Source organism: Daldinia caldariorum (genome assembly GCF_022478825.1).
Source record: "Daldinia caldariorum strain CBS 122874 unplaced genomic scaffold F4812scaffold_2, whole genome shotgun sequence".
Lineage (NCBI taxonomy): Eukaryota > Fungi > Ascomycota > Sordariomycetes > Xylariales > Hypoxylaceae > Daldinia > Daldinia caldariorum.
The window spans coordinates 3,377,388-3,401,647 of NW_025953038.1; the positions used below are offsets into that span (position 1 = coordinate 3,377,388).

At 48.6% G+C, this 24,260-nt stretch overlaps 6 protein-coding genes across 6 annotated transcripts; 1 reads left to right on the forward strand and 5 right to left on the reverse strand.

The window, feature by feature from the left end:
* Positions 1-3,811: 3,811 nt before the first annotated feature.
* Positions 3,812-5,097, reverse strand: F4812DRAFT_456069 (uncharacterized protein; the record flags this gene model as incomplete). The annotated part of the gene is made up of 2 exons (XM_047936921.1): positions 3,812-4,735; positions 4,915-5,097. 2 exons carry the CDS (start codon positions 5,095-5,097, stop codon positions 3,812-3,814), a joined length of 1,107 nt encoding a protein of 368 aa, XP_047794281.1.
* A 1,595-nt stretch (positions 5,098-6,692) lies between these two features.
* Positions 6,693-8,538, reverse strand: F4812DRAFT_200727 (PAPA-1-like conserved region-domain-containing protein). Its single transcript, XM_047930227.1, has 3 exons — positions 7,489-8,538; positions 7,312-7,418; positions 6,693-7,238 (listed from the first exon to the last, which is right to left on the reverse strand). The coding sequence occupies exons 1-3, from the start codon at positions 8,438-8,440 to the stop codon at positions 6,996-6,998; spliced, it is 1,302 nt and encodes a 433-aa protein (XP_047794282.1). The 5' UTR covers positions 8,441-8,538; the 3' UTR covers positions 6,693-6,995.
* Positions 8,539-10,354: 1,816 nt separating this feature from the next.
* On the forward strand, positions 10,355-12,211 carry F4812DRAFT_200789 (peroxisomal membrane anchor protein conserved region-domain-containing protein). Its single transcript, XM_047930228.1, has 2 exons — positions 10,355-11,955; positions 12,015-12,211. Exon 1 carries the CDS (start codon positions 10,560-10,562, stop codon positions 11,793-11,795), a length of 1,236 nt encoding a protein of 411 aa, XP_047794283.1. The 5' UTR covers positions 10,355-10,559; the 3' UTR covers positions 11,796-11,955; positions 12,015-12,211.
* Positions 12,212-12,789: 578 nt separating this feature from the next.
* F4812DRAFT_416228 (uncharacterized protein) lies at positions 12,790-16,415 on the reverse strand. Its single transcript, XM_047933044.1, has one exon. It carries the CDS (start codon positions 15,873-15,875, stop codon positions 13,470-13,472), a length of 2,406 nt encoding a protein of 801 aa, XP_047794284.1. The 5' UTR covers positions 15,876-16,415; the 3' UTR covers positions 12,790-13,469.
* Positions 16,416-18,632: 2,217 nt separating this feature from the next.
* On the reverse strand, positions 18,633-21,392 carry F4812DRAFT_456073 (uncharacterized protein; the record flags this gene model as incomplete). The annotated part of the gene is made up of 5 exons (XM_047936922.1): positions 18,633-19,123; positions 19,219-19,685; positions 19,747-20,797; positions 20,949-21,267; positions 21,354-21,392. 5 exons carry the CDS (start codon positions 21,390-21,392, stop codon positions 18,633-18,635), a joined length of 2,367 nt encoding a protein of 788 aa, XP_047794285.1.
* A 1,296-nt stretch (positions 21,393-22,688) lies between these two features.
* On the reverse strand, positions 22,689-23,627 carry F4812DRAFT_456074 (uncharacterized protein; the record flags this gene model as incomplete). The annotated part of the gene is made up of 2 exons (XM_047936923.1): positions 22,689-23,201; positions 23,265-23,627. The coding sequence occupies 2 exons, from the start codon at positions 23,625-23,627 to the stop codon at positions 22,689-22,691; spliced, it is 876 nt and encodes a 291-aa protein (XP_047794286.1).
* Between the last annotated feature and the right edge of the window lie 633 nt (positions 23,628-24,260).

Genomic DNA, 24,260 nt, shown 5'->3' on the forward strand with positions numbered 1-24,260 from the left:
GCCCCCCCCCCCCCCCGCCCCCCCCCCCCCCCCCCCCCCCCCCCCCCCCCCCCCCCCCCCCCTCTCGTGACGCCGATCCATTCTAAGGTGCTAGTAATAGTTATATAATGCGGTAAGTGGTTGGTGATGGCAACGAATGGTGTCGGCGATGGGTAAGTCTCGACAACGGTAAAGGTGGGTGGACGACAATATGCGTAGACAAGGAGTGTCACCTACACCTACCCGTGGCGATTGGGAGATACCTATTTCGTGGGTAGGTAGGCATTTGGAAAAGCAGTTGACATTGTTAAAAATGGCCTAGACAGAGTTATATTGGTTGGCATTGGTATATTGATATGAACAGCATAAAGCATACAAGAAACACACCGTTTCGATATTAAGTCAAGAGTGCCTCAGGACTAGTATGCCGAATTTTCATGTAGGATATATCCGCATCTCAAACCGCAGATTACGAGCCGCATGGATTAGCACGCAGTTGAAGAAAGGGGCACCAAAGCTCTTTGACCAATACGCTGCTGGATTCGGGAGTGCTAAACAGGACCTGGAGGCTATTATATCATGCGCGTACGCCTATAGACCAAGGTATATATTAGATACCTATCTAGCGTGTTTGGTTATACTCGCCCTTGTATTATTTACCTTTATTAGCCAAACGATACTAGGTAATCCCTATCTACCTCTACCTTAGGTAGAAATGGCGAATATCGGCCCAGGCGACTCGGTATCGAGGATGGTGGCGGAACTTGAACGACACTTCTTCTCTAGAGACCGTCGATTCGTATCGAAAGCCCTACTCGCGACGGGAACCTACCGGCTTCACGATCCGCGTCGAGGCCAGGGATTCGAACGCACTGGGACTGCGAAATATCCTAGTTAAGAGAGCTAGGGAAAATGCGGACGCCAGATCCAATCTGAGGGTCTAGAGACAATTTCTCGAGGTTCGCACACGCCCAAGAAACGAAAATCGAATCGGTGTTGTCTACCTGTTATGAGGTAGAGATACCTGCATATTACAACACAAGAACTAATAATTGGCGCGAAATATACTAGAGGCTACAAGGTAACCCGCATATAGAAAAGATCATTAACCTCCCAGATAACTCCTTGGGTGGTAACTTGGACAGGAGGGACTGGATAATACTGGAATGGGCGGAAGGAAAATGGAGAGCTTCGGTCGTTTATCACGAAGGCCCGAGTGGTGTTGGTTGGGGAGAGGACAAAGGCTGCCGAACCGTCTTCTTTGGAGGCTGTTCTGATGCCGTAAGTTTTCTATAAAACTGTCTAGTAGGCATCCCACCATACATATCTAGCTGATCGAACGTGTAGTGATAAGATGCTGTATATATAGCAATGGCTGTATGTTACATCTACGAATTACCTATACCCTGACCCCAGACGACCTTACCTGCGTACAGCGTCTACCTACGAGGTATTCAGTGCTGATTTCTGTCTTCTTCCGGGGTTCAGTGGCCCAACACTAGGGAAGAACCGCCGCAACGCAATGCGGATATGCCAGGAATAGTACACGGTGACCTCCATCAAGGAAACGGTACCTATGTACCTACTTTAATTACCCAGACCAGGTGTGCGGTGGTAATAGTATAGCTAACATATGTATGTCATAGTCCTTATTGGAGAGCCTCCTAACGACGAAGAGCATAGTATCGCTCCAATACTAAAAGCTTATCGACTTCGGCGGCACAGAGCAATATCCACCGGATTGAGGAGGGAGATCTTCGAAATGTCTATGACATCGGGCAAGCACGTACATTATCTTTTTTTTCCCTTCTTTTTTCTTCTTCTTTTGTTGTTTTACCTATCACGGGGCTGAAGAGCTCAATTCTTAAAAGACAATGCTGGGCTTCGTGAACCTCAACCGCGTTGCGGGACCGGGCGGTGCGAAACCCGGTGTACACGTGGAACGGGAGGCAATACCGGACGGACGGCTGGATGGCTACCGCCGCCCCCTCGGCGACCGAAAGTTCGGCTGGAGGGTCTTCCAGGTGGTCGAGCACTGCGTCGAACATAACCCTTGTTACAGCGGTACCCAAAACCCCCTCGACAAGGGGTAGTGGTGTTGGTGGCAGCAGCGGTAGGGGCAGCGGTAGTAGTTCCATCAAAGCACCGGGTAGGAGGGGGATAACGCTAGTAAAGAACGCCCGTGGAGCGCGGCGGTATTAAAAGGCCAATGGGGGAAATCGACAGGAACAAGGTAATATACCCCGAAGGCAGAGTGAGTGGTGGCCCTCACAACACCGGCAGGCAAATGAATACGGACTCTTAAAGCCCTAACGCCAACGCGACTCCCGAAATCCTCATCTCGGGAGGAGGAAGAGCGACAGCGCCGTTTATCGGTAGATTCCGGCGGGATACGCTGGGAATAGGGGATAGGTGGCTATGTAGTCGATAGTGAATAAGGAATGGGAGATAGGGGATGGAGGATGGAGGATAGAGAGGGTGGAAATCCTGTTAGCATAGATTCATTCTTGTCAATACAATTATAAACAGACGGATTTGAAATCTTTCGGTTTTCTTTAAATATATAAATACAGGCAGGGACCTAATTATGTGCGCTTCCTTTGAAAAGAGGTTGGTCCTTACAGCCAGCCTGTTGTTGTAACCTTCGCATGTGGCATAGGGGGTTGTCATTGTCCAGATCTGCTTACGTAACTGACCACAAGTGTCAAGTAGCAGCCACAGAGAAGCCCGGCCTCTGATTGGGTAGCCACACAATCAACAGAGTTATGTAGTGAAAGACAGGGCGGTTCTAGAGATATGATTGGTTGCCAAATATGTGGCGGTGCGAATGAAATACCATGTATAGCAGACTTCATACATCTATCAGAGATGTCAACAGTCAGATGTTATAATATACATTAGGTTAAGTAGGTTAGGTACATACGAATAGGGAGACAATCGTAGGGCGAAATACACTAACCTTAGGTACTAGATCTATAGCGTACTGTCACGTTGTAGGCGTGGGGCTTTAGGTAAGGAAAGGCAAACAACTTCGTTGTTCCGCAAGGAATTCTAACTGGGATAGGTAGCTTTGAAGCCAAATCTATATACATACAAACATCGTCCTTGTCCTTAAACAGTCTCGAGTGAGACTCCTAACACGTACAATCAACCATGATTTACTTATCTACAAGACGTCACCAAACCCAAAGTTTCACTTGTGGCTAGTTAAAGCTTTTTTTTTTTTTTTTACGAATAATCACTCACCACTCAAGAAGAGAGAGCATGGGAGCCACGCCCGTAGCTCATGGGCGGCACACTCACACATCACTATCGCATCCTATACGTATGTAAGAGACAAATGTTTTATTCTCCCTTATATATCTGATAAGCTTCAAATCTCCTCCTCCCCCTTTAATCAAACTCATGTAAACTTCGCACAACCAAGCCACCGAGATAAACGGGTATCCAGTTTCAACCGCATAGACGATATAGGCAAACGCTAAAATCCAAATCCCCAAAATAAAACAAAATAAAACAAAAAAATAAATAAATCCATAATTGGGTATCCCCGCCGACGTAAAGCACTAATGGGTATTGGTATAAGTGCTCCGAACCCCGAGATGCGCCGCAAAAGCCGTCCAAAATGCCAAAATCCAGTCTCTTGTTCTCCTTCTTTTTTTTTTCATCGCCTAGTTAGGTAGTTAGTTAGTTTAGTTAGCCATTAATCAACCAGATAAAGTCCTCGAGACCCCCCCAAGTGAGATAGATAGATGACGATGCTTGCTTACCTCTTACCCCTTTTTTTTTCTTGAGCGGGACGCGTGTGGAAACGCGCTGCGCTCAGAGGTCCCTAATGGGAATGGGAAGACCCCGAGGTAAGCCACGTGTCGGCGAACTGGTACACGAAGCCCATGGCGCCGAACAGGTCCGCCTGCTCGTGGGCCTGCGCCACCGCGGGGTCTTCCTGGGGCGCCTCCTGCTGCTGCCGAACCGCGGGCTTGGGATTCGGCTTCTTCTTCGTCTTGTCCTTCGCCGGCTTCTTCGGCTTTGTCCCGGCCGCTTTGGGCGGGGTCAGGAGCCCGGTGTCCTCACCGTTCGCGTTCGCGTTGGTTTTGGACTTGGTGCTGGACTTGCGGCCCTTAGCCTTAGCCTTGGTAGCCGCAGGCTTCTTGGCGTCCGCCACCGCTGCCCCCGCCCCCACCCCGTGGGACTCCGCCTGCTGCTTGTCGGCTGAATCGTCCTTGTCCAATTCAGCCTCCATCATCGCGAGGATGTCATCAGAATCCTCGTCCCGGGCAGCCGCGTGTCCCATAGCAGCCATCTCCTCGGCGAAGAAGCCCTCCGGGGTACCCGCGTTTCCGTCAGCGCCCGCCCCCGTCTCCTTGTCGAGCGCGCTTTCCATCGCCGCCAACTCCGCGTCCGCATCATCATCATCCTGGGCTGGCGCCTTTTCGGCTTGCGCCATTCCTCCGTCGCTGACCCTACGGGCCGCGCCGGCGCCAGCCACGGACCCCTCGCCAGTCCACTCCGCGAAACCCGCGTCCGTAAGAGTGGGGCTAGCGAGTTGGCCGTTCCGCCGGGCGTATTGGCGGTTTATCTGGTGGTATGAGGTTTCCCCCACCGCCACCGCCACCTCCGGCGCGGGCGCCGGTGCTGGCATTGATGCCGATGCCGATGCCGCTGGCGCTGATGATGATGATGTGGATGGAGTAGGTGGAGTATTGGTGGTAGAGGCCTCAGGCTTGTTAACTTGGGGGATAACTCCGCCAGTCATCTGAATGCAGGGGAAAAGGGGGAAAAAAGAAAAAACTAGTTAGCAACAACTACCTATCTTACGTGATCCTCGCTGAGACAGATTACATGATATAGATGTTGCTACAATAGTACTTAATTTTTTTGGGGGGGGGGGAACAAGGGGGGAAAGGGGGGGATTGAAAAGAAAGCGAGGCTTACTGGGTCTATCCACCCATACGTTCTTCTTTTCCCCAGCTTGTGGATTTGGAACTGCGTGTTGATGGAAACGTTGGTGTTCCTCACGGTCTGATCCGAACTGAATTTGGATTGCAGACCGCGGATGCGTTTCCTGCGGTCGTCTTCTCCGTCACCGGGGGATGATTGTGGTCGCTTCCCAACCATCGTGTCAGCCTGTTTAAATACCTGAGATATTTTCTTGTTAGCTTGTTGTGGTGTGGTGTGGAAAGCAATGATAGGTAGAAATACGGCGACGATGAGTAGGCCGTAGATCAGTTGTTTGTACCTTGGTAGGTGCCTAAGGTAGATAGATAGATTGACGAAAAAATAAAGTGTTTAGATGATTTGTTATCAAGTTTTGTTTTTCCTGATTCCAAAATCTTGTGCAGGGAGGCTTGGGGATAATAGAGGTGGTTGGATGTGTGAAGAGAGACTGGATTTTGAAAAGTCAGGAAAGGAGATTGAGAAAGGGTAAGGAAAGAAGATTGAGAAAAAATGAGGAAAGAAGACTGGGGAGTGTAGGGAAATTTATATACAAGTGTTCGGTCCAAGAGAAATCCGCTCGAGATTCGGACTTGTCAGTCTAAGGTTTTTTTCTAGTCTTGAGGCACGTCACTTCGGTGGTGCGACGCGCACGTAGACTCTAGAAACCGCTGATAGAGAGAGGTTGAATGCTGCGTGGCGATTTCAGTGAATGTTAAAGTACCTAATGTGTGATGGGCAGTGAGTCAACCGCGAGGCACCAGCTGTAACTTTTTTCCAGCGAGCGTTATTTCAGGGGCCAAAAAAAAAACCTACCTGGGTAGCCTCTCGCAAAGTAGAGGAGGTATAGGTACATCGAGGCTCTTGGACGGGACGGTCCAAGCGAGATAGATAGGTGTAGCTTCAGTCACAGCACGAAATTATAGAAAGCGGTCACTTGTTCAGAGATGCGGACGGGGCGTGTAAGGCCCAAAGAGCTATGGCTGTGATTTATTATATTTCAAATTTTACTATTTCAGCAGTCGGCATCGTCAGGAGGCCTACATTAAATATCCTCAAGATATCGGGTCTAGAAAGGGGGTACAATGATAGTGAACGTGGCCATTGTACAACGATACAATACATTGTTGCTCACACCCAAACCTCGTGAAAGAGATCGTCTCCTTTGTCCACGTACCTAACCTTTTGAGTTTTGAATACAAAGTGGCCTGTCAGAGAGATTCTGTATTAGCTTTACCTAGGTGACGACAGACTCTAAAGTAAAAACACACGAGCCAACGAGTATACTAAAAAAACGCCGGCTGAACTATCTTTAACTCTACTAGGTACCTAACCTACCTACCTATCCAACCACCGCAGGACTTACGCAGTCGCAGATCCGGGAGTCAATGTGCGTTTAAGTAAAAAACGAAGGTTGTCTTAGGTAGACACCCGCGTATTGTGAGATCTCAGACAAAGCGTCTGGATAATCTAAAAAAGAACTTGTTTCGCTAGCACATAGCTGTTCGATTCGGGCTTCGAGAATGACCTAACACTATGGTCAATGCCCCCTAGTTAATTATACCGATATTTGCAACTTGTACATGAAAATCCATAGAGGAAGTACTGTCAGGGACACGAGAGATATGTGAATACAACAGGGCTCTATTGTCTATATGAAGGGTGGCCAACTGCCTGGAGGGAGGTTAGAAGGCCACGCGTCACTAGATCTCTACAATCGGCCGCATGCTATGTTCTCGCCACTCGCCCTGTCGGCGTACGACATCCATCACGGACATACCCTAATAGATAGATACCCTAACAGATACAGAGCTATAGCATGTGACTATATATTATATAATATAATATAAGAAATAGAGACGTTTCGACCGTGATTCAATATGGAACGCCTGGGCCTGAAGTTTAAAGTGATATAGCGCCATGAAAGCCTCGTTCTATTACATATCACACTACCTTTATTATTTTTTTTAAAAGCGTAGAGTAAGGGTATTATTACCCCAACAAATTAACAAATGCGATGTACCCTTCCACCCTACTGAGACAAAGGAAATATAACCGGTCCATACCTAATACACACACACCTAAGAGACTTCCTCTACCATCTTTCCACTGCCAAGACCACCTGGGACAAAAACTCTGCCCGATGGACCGGAGAGCATCTCTTCGGGGACGGCGACTCGGCTACCGTCCTTGTTGCTGACCCACCGGACAAATATCGGATTGGGTTTTCGAGATTCGACATCAGGAGTCTGCTCTCCGGCAAGTTGTGACTTACGATTAGTTTTAGGGGCCTGCTTTTTGAGTAGTTTGTTTATAGTCTCCATCTAAAATCCGAGTTATTAGCCATCATACTTTCTTGGTTATATTGGTCAATTTTCTAAAACGGCGCCGGCTTACTTTAACTTCCTCATTGCGCTTTTCACTCAAGTTTCGTCGTCGGCGTGCCATCTCGGCACGACGCATAGAAAGTTCCTCGGCTGTAAAATGCTTTTTAGCTTGTACCTCTGTAAATTTGTTAGTAGCAACTCTAGCAATTGGGGGGGGGGGTTGTGGTAGGGGTAATGAGCTGTTTACCGTCGGAGAGTTTCATAAGTGAATCCCCGTTTTCCTCGAAGCGGGCACGCTGTCGTTTGGTCATTCGGGTGAGATCAGGGGTTTCGGCGCCGCCGTCGCTATCAGCGTCGTCGTCTTCGTCATCTTCGGCGATATTGGTCGCCTCGATTTCCTCGTCTTCCCCTTCAGCATCTTCTTCGCCGCCGCCTCCTACCTTAACAGTGTCCTGAATCTCATCGGCTTCGCTCTCAAGCTCGCTGAGCTCTTCGTCATCGTCGCTGTCCCTCGCCTGAGAGGTGGCAGCCTTCGAGTTAGATTTAGCAGAAGCCTTTGACTTGCCGGTGAGGGCCCTCTTAGCTTTTGGCTTTGAGACTTTGATTACAGGTGCCGGAGGAGGGATTTGATCAACATCCATGTCGTCATCTTCACCCTCGGTGTCCTCATCGTCGTCTCCTTCGGCGTCGATATCCATAGTATCGTCGACAACAATTTCACCTTCGGCATCCTCGTCTGCCATGTCGTCATCTTCTCCCTCAGCATCTTCTTCTTCTTCGTCGTCATCATCCTCGTCATCATCCTCTTCAACTTGAACTTCGTCCTCTGCCTCGTCTTCTTCCTCATCGCTAGTGTCTACGACATAACTCTTCTTCTGAGATCGATTCCGCTTTCCATCCCCAGTTCCGGGGATCGAAGGTTGCTGACGGGCGGATTGTCCGGAACGGCTAGAAGTGGCCTGGCGAAGCTTGCTTGCTGGAAGCTTAACTGTAAAATGGATATGCTGGTTAGAATCTGAGGGCTCGGAAGGAGGACCGCGCAAGTCAGATGCCGCGGCACTCTTACCCTCAGACCGGCGAGAAGTCCTAGAGGACATGGTTCTGCCCGTACGACTATTGATATGGTTGTCGCTATCGACCATGTCAGTTATGGCTGTGTTTGCCCTCTGGGCAGCTGCACGACGTGGACGGGAAGACATTTTCGGGGTAAGTGGTAAGTAATCGTCAGAGCTGATAAGTGGTAAGGTAAGGGAGTAGATGAATATTACGTTAGATGGGGGGAGGGGAGAATGAATGGAGTGTAAGTGAAGTTGGGTAATTGAATGACAAATGACGAAATTTGGTGTTTGCAAAGAAAGAATAAGTTGAATGAGGACAAATTAAACAAGTTAATATGTCAGGTCCGACGTGAGGTAGAAGGTAGCTTTTTATTTTTATTTTTTATTTTTTTTGGAGGGTGGCGCGCAAACCGAAAGGGGTCGGTCGTTCTTATATTTATTTTATCTTTTTTTTGTCGTAGTTGAAATAAGCCTGGGACGTCATATGCCGTGACACAGTGATGTTTGATAAGTTTTGATATCAGTTGAGTTTTATGTGTGTGGCATGCGCCATGCGGTGTATGCGGTACTATATTGGTTGGTTGCCTTTGGAGGTGTGTTGATCTGATGGCTTTGCCTTTTGGTTGCCCTTTTTGGTGCCCTTTTTGGTTCATACGGTGCGCAAACAAGGTACCGGGTCGGATGTAAGAGAAGAAGAACAAGAAGAAGCAGGTTGCCGAATGTTTGGATGCTTTGGATGCTTTAGATCGGGGAATATGTGATCGCGATTGGTCATTGGCCATTTTCCATCGAAGCTGAACCAGTTGAATTTGTTCAACAACATATTTGAGGCAACACAGCAACACAGCAACACACCCTGACCCCTTTCAAAAGATTTCCCTTTTATACCTCGTACCACCGTACGCACACACACGCTTCAGGGCAAACAAGCATTGACCTGCGCTATGCATCGCATCGCATCGGATCGGCATCGAGTTGCATCATCCCTCAATCCTCAATCCTCATTCTCATTCCTCTCCTATCTCATCTCCCCTTTATCAATTCCCCCCCTCTCCTATCATTATCGCATATTCATTCACTTGATTCACTTGAACATCATCCATACACCACTCCTCAGCATATGGATAATTTCATGATATGTTTCTTCCCAATATCTCCCCCTTTTTTGCTTTTGAAGGTATTGGTACATATACTGATCTGATGAATTTGGGACAGGGGAAAGATGGCGTATGCTGACGAGAGAAAGAACGGGGGGCTGGCTCATCATCAAGAGTTACAGCTAAGACTTACATGATGGTTGGATTGAGAATCCCAAATACCCTCGTAATATTTCCAGCTGTGGCTGACGGGCTGGGCTAAACGATAGGTAGGTGACTTCCTTTCAATTGGGGAATGTCGTTTTGGCTTTTTTCCAGCTGAGTTACCTCGTCAGACCTCGTCAAACCTTAGCGACTTGGACGATTGGCCTGTAGTGGTCTGTCCTTCTAAGTTTCTAAGTAACCGAGCTTTCCAAGTGTAACAACAGAATCGAACAACAAATAGAGAAGATCCTTCTTCTTGATCGTCGGTAGTGATGCAGGTGGGTACAAAATGTTTTCGACTTGTGATAATGAGAATGAGATGTGAGAAGAGGCACGTCTCAGGATATTAGATATGTATATACGACCCCAGATCTCGATAAAAAGGGTAGGAATATGAGAGAAAACAGGGAGAAATTCTTAGAAACAAGAGAAATATGAAAATGCCTTCTGGACTGAAATGATTATTGCTATTAAATATTTCTTAGGTACTTCTAACCTTTCTTGAACCAAGAGAGAAACGTACCTTTGACGATGAAATGATTCGAGTTCAAGGGCGCGACTGATGGATTGTGTCACGTGTAGAACCCGCGTATACGCATAGGTAAGATATATACACGTGAGGAATGTTGTGCATTAAATTACCTTATGCAAGTTATGAATCGTTAGATAATCCCACCAAGTTTGTTAGCGTTCCCTATCTTCCCTTATCAATTACTGTATGTACAATGCAGGCCGCATGTCCAGCCATTGCTAGGTTCCAATTTAGAACGTACCGAGGTTGATTACGACATGTACCTCGCGTTGCCGTGTGTTTATTGAACTTGCTACCAAAACCTACCTAAATCAACTACCTATTGATAATTCAATTCCGTTCATTCCCCATTCCCAACACACTCTTCAATAGCTAGAAACGGCCCTGCTACGATTAAATCAATTCCCCCTCCTCGCCGTCGCCAACCATGGCCGATCCAAAACAAAAGATCCCGTCGTGGCAGCACGCCCAATACGAGGCGACAAAAGAGGCCCCCGAAACCAGCGAATCTCAAGAGGACGTCACAGTCGCAGCCGATAAGACGGATGCCGTCACCTTGGACCAAGTCCGAAAGTTCCTCAAGGACGACACTGTCCGGAACTCGAGCGTAGAGAAGAAGCGGGAGTTCCTCAAGGGCAAGGGGCTCGACGACGCCCAGATCCAGCAGCTGCTGGATGAGATCGACGAGCAAGATGCTGCGCAGTCTACTTCTTCTTTGTCTTCTCCGATCAACACACCTACGAGTAGCATGTCCTCCCTCAACGACGACAATGAGCAAACAAGCGAGAAGGAAGTCGTGGAAGAAAGCACAGATAGATATATCGAGAGAGCTGTCCAACCAACTTCGTCCTCAGCAGCAAACAACAATAATAACAACAACAATAACAGCAACGTAGCCCCCATCATAACATACCCCGAATTCCTCACCGCCCCGCCCAAGCCCGAACCCCTCATCACCCCCTCGCGCCTGGGCAACATCCTCGCCGTCACGGGGGGCATATGGACGCTTCTCTACGGCGTCTCGCGCTTCGGCGTGAACCCGATGGTAAACGCGCTCAACGACTCGCGCGCCGACTACTTCGCGCACGTCGGCTCGCGGCTCTCGCGGCTCGTCGAGAAGCTCGAGGACACCGTCAGCGAGGTCCCTTACCATAACAACAACGGCAAGCCCTTGCTGTCGTCTCGGTTGAGAGGAAACGACGGAAAGGAGCGGGGAGAGGAAGGAGACGACGATGACGAGAGCACGTTCAGCGACCCCACCGAGATGTTCCACAGGGACGTCGGCACCCAGACCTCCCCCGTCATGCAGACCGCCGAGTTCGGCTCCAGCACGAGCAGCCTCGCGGACCGGCCGATCGACGCGCAGGCGCGGCGACTAACGGCCCTGCGCGCGTCCCTGCGCGAGATGAGCGACATGCACGTGCGGCACGCCGAGGGCGCCGCGGACCTGAACGCCCTGCTGCGGGAGGTCCGCGACGAGGTGGACAAGCTGGGGGTCCCGCCCATGCTGGACTTCTCGGCCGTGTACGGCGGGTTCGGGTACGGCCGTAACAGCGGCAGCGGGGAGGTCAACGACGAGGTGAAGAAGACCAAGGACGCGATCCGCAGCGTCAAGGGCATGTTCCTGAGCTCGCGGAGCTTCCCTACCACGACGGCGCGCTAGGAGACGAGTCCCGTGCGCGTAGGTGAACGGAACAAGGACGGTGAGAGGTCTGTGGTCACTAAGAGGAGAAAGGTGACGGTGAAGGAGAAGAAGGAAGAGAGGAGGGAGAGGACGAAGGAGAAGGCGAAGGGGAAGGCGAAGGGGAAGGAAGAGATGGAGTGTAAGGAACTTCCACTTCCCACGCACCACTGTCCGCGGTCTGACTCCGTGTTATTACAGGATATGTCACCACAGGACGATGCTAAGACCAAGGCTATCCCAGAAATTGGTCATCCCCCCGGAGCCCGCCCGCGCGGCATCCGTATCTGAACCGCGGCTCACCACGCCGTCGCGAAGAGAATACTAGGTGTGGTGAGGGCTTCCCGCGGATGCTTAAGATGCGAGGTCGACGACCGGCGTCTCACCAGCTCGTTATGACAAAAAAAAAGACATTCAGGTAGAGGTTTTTCTTTAAGACATCAAACCGTACGAGCTAGGATTATGATACAAGGTACCTACCTAGGACACATGGGTTACCTAGGTTACGAAGCGAAATAAACTTTACATTGATTATGTACCTAAGGTACCTACATGAACGGAGTTATGGCTGTGGTGGATTTCGCTAGGTCACATAGCTGGGACTGAAATACATATATATATATAATTCATAATGAAGAGAAAATGGACTTAGGTGCTACATGTATGATGCCGAATTTACCTAGATGAGTGCTTGGTATTGGGGTAGCTACCTCTAACCTACCTATGTACTTTGGCGTGTATATACCATGAGTACCTAAAACAGCGTATAACCTCTGTTTAAGGAGATGTGCAATGAATGACTTACTGATACGATTCTCGTGCTGCCTACCTCAACACTCTGTCTCGAGTATCTAACACAAGTTCCCGGGCAGTGTATTCATGAACTAAGGAGCTACATACGTTCTGTACTCCGGTAATATTCTCAATGGTCTTCAATCTCATTAACACGTACACATCAATCTCGATACGAAAGAAGCAAGGATAGAAGTTATTTAAGAATATTCCTTTTTGAGTCGCTATCGCTCAACTAATATACAGGGCAACTACCTATTATCCCTGATTATCACACAGCCAAACCAAGCCAAGTCACCTTCTGTCCAGACCGTTGAATCCATCCCCCCTCGTGCAAACGCCGCAGATGCAATGTCCAACGACCAATCTCCATTAGTAGTAGTAAACCATATGTCCACTCCAGGGACGCGCAATGCAGACGAAAAAAAGGAAAAGAAGACTGAGTCGTAATTACGTTGGTGGCTTGGGCCGAGATACCGGATCTCTCTTTCTCTTTCCCCTCTTGATTTTTTTTCTTCTCTTCTCTTCGCCTAATGAGTATGACAGATGAATGAGTGAACGAATGAATGCCTGTCGCTAATGCAATACCATACCATGCCGTACCGTACCGTACCAATGCCGATGCAAGAATAATGTCTCATCTATCCATCCACCTCGCGGCTGAGTACCCTAGAGATATCCGCAGAAGGAAACGCAAGGTATGCTCTGATATTAGTGAAAGGAAGAATGCCTGTTCGATTATATGTATGCATGTACGCTGTAATAATAATAACAATCGCCAATGAATGAAAGACAAGAAAACGAAAAAGGGACTGCGCTGACTGCGCATAGTCACCCTAAGTAATAAAAGAGATCTAATGATGATCAACCGTGCTTCGGGTCTCGAAAGGGGTCCACGATCAGCGCTCGTCCACCGTTATAGTTAGGCGGCAACGGGTCGTGGTCCGCGCGCTTCGTGTCGCCGTATTGGACGTAGGTACTGTGGCGCGTGTACGGGGGTGCCTCCTCGGTCGTGACAGGCCCGCCGTGCACAGTTCCGCGACTGAAGGCGTCGTCCCGGGAAAATGGCGAGGTTTGGTGATCAGGGTGAGCACTGGCGTCGCCTGCGCCGCCGAACTGCGGCATCTGCATAGGCGGGTTGCCTCCAGATGGTTGATAGGGGTCGAAGTTATCTATTCGCCTCTTGCGAGCATCTCCTGCGGCGTCACTATGGCCGACTAGGGTACGGAGGACACCTATCAGGACAATTATCACGTAAACTAAGAGGAGGCCAGTAGCAACCAACGCATCCTGGATGATACCGCTGCGCAACCAATCTGTGACATGAGTGACAGAGCTTGTTATCTCGTCAGTGGTGACACTGCTTGGAGAGGCCAGGAAAGATGTCATGTCCGAATCGCCAGAGATAGACTTAGCGGCACCGACAGAGAAGACGTCATTAGGGAACATAGGAAAGTTGATATGAGCATGGTCATGTACCCAGGTGAGACCCTTCTGGACTGATTCGACCTTCAGCCCAATCAAGCATCGAACCGTGTTTGCGGCAAGATCCTTGAACATTGTATGGCCAAAGACCGTGGTAAGGCCCTTATCAATCTCTGACATGAAGGTGTTCAGGGTGTTGTTGATGGCGGCAGTGCCATTCGTCACCTTTCCAAGGATATCGTCGTTAATCTCAGTGCTGAAGGATCTAATGACACCATTTGCATCGTCGGCCCATTTCTGTGAGACGTTGTCTAGGGTGCCTACAACCTGGTTGGCAAAATCTCCCACTTGGTTAGAAAGCTCTGGGATCTCCTTCTGGATAGTGTTCAATAGCATCCACCGGCAGAAACAGGAGAAAAAGCCGGCTAACGCGAGGGAAAGGACGAAGAGAGCGGGGAGTGACGTGGCGTAAGAGATACACCATCGTACCAGAACCCTTCGCTTCTCGCCAAACTTCGAAGCAATCCAGTAACCAACTCGAGCCGTTGTCGGGCGTGAAGCCATGTATACGAGATCCATGTCGTCATAAGCATCTGAAGCGCTGATCTGAGCACGGCGCCATCGGCGCATCTCCATGTAGGCCATCGGGAGACAGGCGGCGATCGCAAGGAGAATCAACACCACGATGGCCACAATCTTGGCGGTATGGGCGATTTCGTACAATCCATCGAAGAAGTCGTTGATGGCAGTATTATCAGAACAGAAGGAGAGTGCCTCCTTCTTGGCTACGGGGAATATGCTATCGTTAAACTCCCAGTTGCCGTAAGCCTTGGTGAGTTCCTCTCGGATAAGGCTGAACGGGAACGATACAGCCATGGCAGTGAGGTTCTTAATATCGTCGAAATCAGGGAGCTCTTGGTTGAGGGCGTCCAAATCCGACACGAAACCGGTGGTATTGATATTGACGTTCGAGAGCTTGGCAGCAATCGCTTTGATATCGCCAGCGATCTGCGGCTTAGGCGGAATATCAAGACGTTTGAAAACCGTACCAGTAATCTCTGGCGGGGGTGGTGCATCATCACGCTTGTTGAAGATATCACCGATGCCACTGATAGCAGTCTCGATGGCCCCACCAACTGCCGCCGTTGCGGTGTTGATAGCTCCTCCAACGGCGCTGGTAGCTTGTTCGCCTGCGTTGACTGCGCCGTTGATGATCGAGTACATGGTGTCCACAGGTTTCTGGAGGTCGTCGGCTGTGCCGTTGATTGCCTGAGCAACGCCATCAATGGCATGGTTCATAGCTTCAGTGGTTTCGGTAATGACGAGCGAAGATGCATTCAGGGCTCCATGAACCACCATGGTAATCAGGCAGACGTAGGTGTCTGTCATCATACCGATAACGAAAAGAATGAGCTGCTCGATGCCGGTAAGGATCATGTCGAGAATGGTCATCAAAGCGTGTACAGATTCGGTGATGCCAGATGCAGTGAGGCGGTTGACTCCGACGGACAGGTAATGAGGCATCGAAGCCATGGCACTACCAACGTCTTCGACCTTCGTACATGCCGCCAGAGCCTTCACCTTAGCATCGTCGAGGTTTCCGTTCAGAGATCCTATGGTCAAAAGGAAGTTGGCCAATACCAGGAGTAGTAGAATAGTCCATCGGTTGAACCAGATCTGCGAGAGTCGCGAGCCGAGTCCTAGGTAGGGAGTAGGACCTTTGGCGGAACTCTGAGATAGAAGCTCGCGGGTCTTCATGCTTCGTACATCCTTGGTTTCGTAGGCATCGTGTTTTAGTGAAGGAGGCACTTGAGGAAAGCCCTCCTGTTCGCGGAAGATAGCCATAGGCTTGGGTTTCTCGAGTTTATCCAAATGTTTTGGATGTTCTTATTGTCGTAAAAGGGAAAAAAAAATACAAAATTGAAGAAAAAAACGCGGGTATAACTGAAATGTCGAAGAAGAGAAAATGAGGGAAACGAAGCAGGATTGGATTTCCTGATAGATTGTCTCGTCTTCTTAAAAGCAATGCCAGATGTACTTCTTGGGGGACTTTTGTGCCGCTCCTGTACGATGTAGTGTTGTTAAGATGGAACAAAAGGGTATCGCCAAAGGAATTATAAATAGAGGGAAAATGCGGCCGAAAAGTAAGAAAAGGGAAAAAAAAAATTGTGATTCATTCAACGATGTATCGTATGTACCGTAACTGCATTAACGTCACAGTAGGTGACAGAGAAATAAAAAAGAAAATTGTTGTAATTGGCAAGTAAAAAAAAGTGATTGTAGTGGGACAATGAACATGATGGAGGGGAGGGGAGAGGTGTTGAATGATAAAGAAGTCGTTGTAATATCAAATCTCAACCCACCTCGCGGCCGCAACGAACAGACCTGGCAACCTGACAACCTGCCGACTTGTCGACCTGTCAAGGGCAGCTCAAGGGCAGCTCCAGGACCGAATGACCAGGACGGGTCTTGTTTCAAAATAGAATGTATAGATGCCTTTGTTTCGCTTATCCACCGTACTTAATTAGAAGGTTCTTTGTCGGATCGGTTTGTTCGTGAAGGTTACGCGCGGTGTAGAGACGTAGCTTAAGCGCCAGCGATCATTCTCAGCCAGTCGATTCCCTTGTCTCCGCGCCCTCACCATCCGATTTCCTTGGCTCATCTACCTGGCCAGGATACCGATTTAAAGGTCAAATCCGGATCAGATATCATTTAATTATGGGCTTCGTTGCTTCTTACTGAGCAAGTTTTATATCGTGGATCTCGCATCCAGCTGTGCGTCTTTTCCACCACACCGAGGTCGAAATGTGTGTACACTCTACGCACTTATGCTAAGTGAATACGTGGGCACCTACTAATGCGACCATACTCAATTATCTGACGGTGGTCTACCGTCCTTCTACTCCTCCGTATCCTAAATAGTGTAAATGCATATTTGTATAATTGATTGGTAGTCCGTTAATCGTCACGATTTTGCTATGACGTTTGTGCGGTTGAGCTACGTAATCCGAAGCTGAGGTTTAGATTCAAACTAGTACCTAGGGATGCTAGATTAGGTGACATTAAAATGGGTAGATTGCATATAACAACATTTTGAATCCCGTTCGTCCCTTTGCAGGGTTGCATACGGAATACGCCTCTCGTATGCAGGAAGGGTTCCTGCCGAAGACTTGCATCATGAGGCCCACGAAGAGGCCAGAACAGCGAATATGTGTCTCCTCGTAGATTATATAGAGAATACAGATTTCGAGAAATAATATTTAAGAGTCATGTTCTTAGAAGGGCTGTTTGATTCACAAGAGTATACAATGACTGTATGTTTTAATGGTCGATGGTTGATGGTTACAGACACTTCTAACAAAAAAAGGAGAAAATGGGTTGGACAAAGGTACGTATTGTACAAGATATCTGTTACAGATATGATAAGTAAGATCTTTCAACCAATCAAAACGTGTTATTCAGCTGCCCCCAAGCCTATTGGTCCCTGAATGGGGAACCTGGAAACTTTATTGTGCCTTCAGATCTGCAACAAAGATCAGGACAATGAAAATTCTCCCATACGAAAGATGATTAATGATTTAGGTACCTACCTAACCTATATCTTTCTATTTCTCATATAATACCTCTTATCTATTCACCGAGCCAACTTCAAGTTTAGATATCTTCTCAGCTATCGGGGGACAGGTATTTATGATCTACAACATGCGAAATAAACCATCATAAATCGATATGACAATTCAGAAACGTGTAAAAAGGGTATTTGCGTACAGACTTCTAAAAGCTGTCGTAGAAATCCGCAGTACCGTAGGTACCTCTCTCTTGCCGCCACCCGCCATAAGGTCCAAACGCAAATCTCAGACGAGCGGCAGCTGTGTAAGACGATTGGCCGAAAACTCGCCGGCGGCTGCGTCGCACCGAAACCCCCTGTAGTACAATACAATACAATACCTCATACGCCTGAAGCTTCATACAAACTACCTCCTAGGCTGTGCCGCCCAAATACGTATTGTACAGCGGGAAGGAATACCTTAGGTACGGTCAGGACTGACTATCTATCTTACCTCGGGTGAAAATTAGGATTACCGAATCTTTTACCTACATCTTAACCCCGTAAGTTGTCCGTCCCCCTTGTATAATAGGTATAAATACCCGACAGCAAACAAGATTCTGGAGATATAATAGCGGGCCGACGTTAAGCGCCGGCCACCACCAGCCAATAGAGCGCTCAGCGCCAATACCACCCCAGACGCCCCTCGGACAGAATTACGTAGAGAGCGGCTTCTTAAATAGACCTCTGAAAAAAAAAACCCTTTTCTGGAGGTCTCCTATCAGCATTCCGGATCCGTATCATAATAGACAGCAGTCTGTACAAAATCTGCCACGATGATTGTTCACTAGGTAGGTTAGGTGTCTCGCATGTACCTGAGGTCAGGTTATACGGCCCGCAGCCCGAGAAGAAGGTATAAAAATGTTCCGTGTGGATTAATTTCCTACGTAATGAGCCATGGCCCTATCGCCAGACTCCTGTCCCTTACTCTATACATACATACATACGTGAAGTAAACTACCTAAGTAGAAGTAATTTACCTACGCGGACGACCATCACGCAGTCACGCATCCCTTCCAGGTCCTCTTCCTCTGGAGAAGACCGTTCAAGGAACGCGGCGGCGTGTGGCACGTCCACAGGTCAGTCCTGCCGATGAAGACGGCCCAGTTCCACCTCAGCATCGTGCGCATCACGTCGCACCTCAGCCAGAAAGTGGCCGTGTGGGTATCGTGTACGTAGTCGACCGTGGTCACGACGTTCATCCCGTCTTCCCTCATCTCCTGCATGAAGGCCGACGCATTAAGCGCCCGCTCCTCGTCGTCCAGCAGGACCGCGGACAGATCGCTCGGCGGCAGCGGGTACTTCAAGCCGTTCCAGAAGACCAGCACGAACTCGGGGCAGTCGAGGTACGGCGCCCAGCTGTGCGGGATGTTGACCGTGTACTCGGCGATGTCCTCCGGGGGAAGTAGGGTTTCGCTCGGCACCACCACCGTGTAGGGGAGAAGGCTTCGCCATTGAGCGACGAGCGTAGTGAATTCCGCCAAGGCTTAACGCAGATAGCGCGAGACGGGTGTACCTTATCCACGGCAGCGGTATCGAGCCGCTTGCTCCTGGTTGCTCTAGCCGTGGTGGTGATTGTACCCTGGCTAAGAGACTTGATGATTTGTGACAGCCAGTGGCTGGGGTAGCCCAGCTCGCCCATCCGAACAAGCAGTCTCAAAAACGCCGTGAGGTTGAGAGGCGCCTGGAAGCAGCATTCGTTCGGAGGGCGACGAAACGGTGTGCATATCTTGAGGTAGTGAGCGAACATCCACTTGAAAAAGCTCTCTCGCGACATTAGCTTCCCCAAAGGCTGAGGTCCGTCCTCGCTCTTCTCCCAGCGGTAGTATCGAAATATGACCGTGTCATGTTTGGGAGGCTCCTTGCTTTGCTTGACTTGGAAATGCTTCTCGATCATCTTTCTGTCGTACATCAATAAGGTCTCCGCGTTGAAATGGTTGATGCCATCCCAGAATGTTAGGGAACACGAGCTAAAGCCTGTGCCAACCCCTTTCTTTAGTACAGGGGGTCCATAAAGGAAGCTCGTCAACGATCCTCCGGTATAATCCCTAGTACTTGTATTAGCCTTCCCGCAAGCATTGTTAGTTACCTGATGAAGGATCGACTTACGGAATGTCGTTCAGATGGATCTGATGGTATTGTAGCGGCCAGTCGATGGTGGTTGTCGAGCCAGGATCTCCTGCTCCCCCCTTTTGGTCCGGGCGATCCAAGATATCGTAGCGCATTCTCTCCAATACTTCGGCCACATCTCCGGTATTCATTTCCAAGATCAGCCTACCACGTAGCTGGACCAAATGCTGGCTAACCTTTTCGAAGAAGTCCTTCAAATGCTTTAAGCAATGCGATGCTCCACCGCGGAGCCTTATTCCGTGCAGGACCTTCAGTGTTGTTATGACAACACTGCACGGGTGTACTTCCATTACATCCAAAGCCAGCTCTTCGAGTCTTTTATGCACTACCGGGTCGAGAAGTGTAAAATTTACTTTCCAATGCTTGTTCAAGTAGTCAGAGAGGCGCTGTCGACCTCCCTGCTTTCCCGCCTGGTAATCTCCAAAGAGGGTGGATACGCCTGGCTCGAGGCTCGGCAGCATATCTTGCGGGGGGAATATGACAGAGAAGTCTTCAAAGGTTCGTCTGTCTATCGAAAACTTGGATAGAGTCTCCGCCGCCCTCGGATGTGCCTTGGCGCCGTGTTCGACCAGATGGCGGTGTATTTCCAAGGTTATATACAGCGTCGTAAGGTTGCCCTGCCAGCTCTTCAAGATGGCCACCACGCTGTCCATCTGTTTGTTCGGCAGATAACCCATTTCAATGGGTTGCTGCGTCTTCTCGAGCCTATCTAGTAGCTTGGTGACGGTCTCTTGCAATTTGTCCCATGCAAATTGTGGGATAATTTGGGCACAGTACGCGTAACTCAGACTGAGTAAAGCCACGTCTTTTGACTCCTTGTTACCAGCTGCCTCGAGAAGCAAGCTGAAAAAGACCAGATCTCGAGCCACAACAATCGGTTTGTGGTCTACCATGGTTAGGTGCAGCTTCTGAGACCCCTTCTTCTTTAGAGAGTACTCCAAGATAGTGTGAAAAACGTGGCGAGCGTCTGAGACACCACCGAACATCATGGACAAGACTGGATCATTCTCAGCAGACTTCTCGAGCTCAGCTGTGTATAGAGATTCAGCAATATCGTTACCGAAACCGAAGTACTCCGGTTCGTCATTGCTTTGAGATGTCAGTCCATAACCAAATTATGAATCTCTTCGATGCAACTTACATGCTTGGCTTTCAACGCGGGAGTTGCACCACCATCTCACGCAGCAATTCTTGGCGCGGAGGAGAGTTGTCGATTTCTCTGAGTTCTTCAATCGTGTCCTCAAGATCAGCGGCTTCCTCGCCAGGCACCAACTGATTCAAGACGTTTTCAGCATCGTCCAGGCTTGACTGATGAAGATGAGCCTTCACTTGTCTGAATAGCAATTTCTGCTTGAGAGTGTTGTTTTCCGGGCCAGTTTGAAGGATGCTCAGGGCTTTTGTCGAGAAGTCAATGCATTCTGTGTATTTGCAAGTTTCGAAGCTGACGGCTGAAAGGTTCGACAACGGAGAAGGATCCGAAGGAGCCAGAGTAGCAGCCTTCTGATATTCTTTGAATGCTAAATCATAATTGTCAGTAGGTAGACATTTTGGATAGCGAACATAGTGAATGCTCACCTTCGTCGAACCGGCCTTTCCGTAGAAGCCTGGATGCTCTTGGTAGCCATCGTCGATGATATCGACGGGTATTTGTTCTTCTGTGCTTAAAAATTTCGTGGAGTGAAATTAGGACGGAAAAGATGGATTAAGTAGACATCAAGGATTAAGTAGACATCAAGGATTAAGTAGACATCAAGGTTATTTGGCCAATTTTTTTCTGATGTCCCGTTTGCAAATGTACAACAAACGTAGGGAGAAAAATTTCAAGGCAGCTGCCAACTAATATGCCTATGCCTCCTGTTGCCTTAGGGAATAATTCTTTGTTGTTAAAAAATTGCAGCTGTCACCAGGTATGGCGGCTTCTGCGGAATCTTAGGCCCCTTAGGAATCGCCAACTGTCACTCCAGAAACGACACTTTTTAGGCTAACTTGATGTGTTCCATGCAGAGCGCTGGCTTTCCGTTGGTATTTTTTTTTCTTTTTCTTTTCTTTTCTTTTCTTTTTTTTTAAAAAAAAAAGAAGAAGAAGAAAGGCTCACTGTGGACTCACCACTTGGGTATAATGAGTATTAAGGCGTTTATCTACTACATAAAACAATACATACTTACAATTCTATCTCACCTAAAGTGACCAGTCAATACAATTTAGATATGTAACTTGTGCAAACAGACGAGTTTATTAATTGAATCCTATGGCAACCTACATTCTGCGAGTTGAAAAAAAATTATTTGATAGGCAAAGCACGGTTACCATGCACCGTCCCGAGGCAGCCGTATTGGAAGGCATACATATACCTACCTCCTACCTAGGTAGGTTCCTAATAGGACCATACAACACATCATTCCATTCTCATGCCAAATCCGAGAGTTGTTGATTCCGATGTAGGTACTAAGCCTCGGGGCTAGAGTAAAACCAACAATTTCGTACCGATTCTCAGGGTCGAACGCAAAAATGAATTGATACGTAAAAGGATGGGAACGGAATGAAGCGTCAAAGCTTAGAAAAGACACGTTTATCAAATGAATTGGGATATCTATATGGGATGCCGAGCTATGCTACGGAACAGAACATATTACCAGGTGCTTCACCAAGAACAATGCAATTTACATAGCCCTCCCCCCTTTCCAAGCAAACCACATATACCCTTAATTTCTCTGGCTTACTACCTAGAGACCATATGGTGACGATCTAAAAAAGCAACCGGCGGTATCCGCAAGATAGAAGAGAACTATTACAACCTGAATCCTGGTAGAAACTCGGATCACGGCAATGTGCTTGTGCAACTTGCCGGTGGGTCCACAATCCAAATACGATATTCCTAATCAAAGAGGAAGAAGGACATAGCCAATCCTGACATAGGCTTTCTAATAAGCCGTGGAGTTTCCGCGACGAGAAGCGGGCTTGGTCGTGGGCTTGGATTTGGATTTGGACTCGGACTCGAGGCGATCAAGAAGCTCGGCATTTTTCTGAGTAATCAACGCGAGCTCCTTGCGCAGTTCGTTAGCCACGTTGACCTCGTGCTCGAGAAGTTCGTAGCAGAACTCGATGATGCTCTCGATGTAAGGCTTCTCCTCAGGGGGGGCCGTGCGCTGGGGCCGACTGGGGATCTGTAGCGCATGACGGATTTCGAGGCGCTTCTTCTGTTTCTCCCTTTCTTCCATAGCCTGCAGAAGCTGGGTGCCGCCTGGGAGTTTAGAGATGTTCTGTTTGATTGATGCCTCGAGGCCTGCGTATTTCTCCTTCATGCCCGACAGTTCTCCCTTGAGCTCTTCAAACTGGACATGGAGTTCGGCATTGCGCTGTCCGACGAATTCTATAGCGCGTCTCAGAGCGTCAACCTCGCTAGCGATGGTCTTCGGAGAGTGAGAACGTTGAGTCTATATAACCAAGTTAGGAGAATTTACATTTTTATCAACATGGCTCTGGAGGTCGGGGCTTACCTCGTTGGGGGCTTCGCTGGGGGAATGACAGGATTGGGAACTTTGCTGTTCGGGCAGCTTCTGTTCGGGTAGTTCTTGTTTGGGCTGTTCTTGTTTGGGCTGTTGTCGATCGGGCTGTTGCTGATGGGGTGGCTGCTGAGCTGGTTCACGAACGGGCGCGCGAAATGGCTGATAGTCCGGTAGGGGATTCCGCTTATGACGCTGCTGATGACTCTTATGGCCCTGTTGATCGCCTTGTTGATCGCCTTGCGGATTACCTTGCTTATAGTCTTGGTGCGAGAAATCCTGTTGTTTTCGCCAAGATCCAGATGTGTGATGCCGGCCGCGACGACCATCGCGTTTCTGAGATCCTTTACCATCCATCTTGATGTAGAGACGAAAGTGGTTATTCTTTTGCGCTCATGGGTTAATCAGCCTTACTTGATGATGAGACTCAAGGAATGATGAAATGGAAGTTAATTGGAAAGATTAAATAAAAGCACAAGTAGGTTGTAGCGGCCTGATCTGCTTTACTGAGTGTGAGTGATTACCTAAAGTGCTGGTTCTGAATGTTGTTGTTATGGACAACAGCATGACAAATGCAGCAGCGCTATGGAAACACGGAACTTGTTAGACCTGTTAGACTTGTTAACAGCAGGCACCTGTGTTTTTTTCACCTGTGTTTGCACCTTACCTTAGGTATTTCCAAGGTACGACCACATGTAGATTTAATATTGAGGCAGTAAGTAATAAGTGCTCTTTCCTCATTTATTATGCCTTAGGTACCTTACCTACCTGGCAGGTCTCCGCACACGTTCTTTCCATCCGAATGTTTTTTTCTTTTCCCCCCCTCTTCTCCGTACCTTCTCTTATTCACTATACCTAAGGTATATGCTCTTCCACTTTTAGCTCCTCCGATATCTGAACCACTCCTTCTTTATAGAAGAGCCTTTGGTAGGTAGTTTAGATAGCCATCCCCGTAGCCCCTTTTATACTTGTTTTGACCTGAATGAGAAG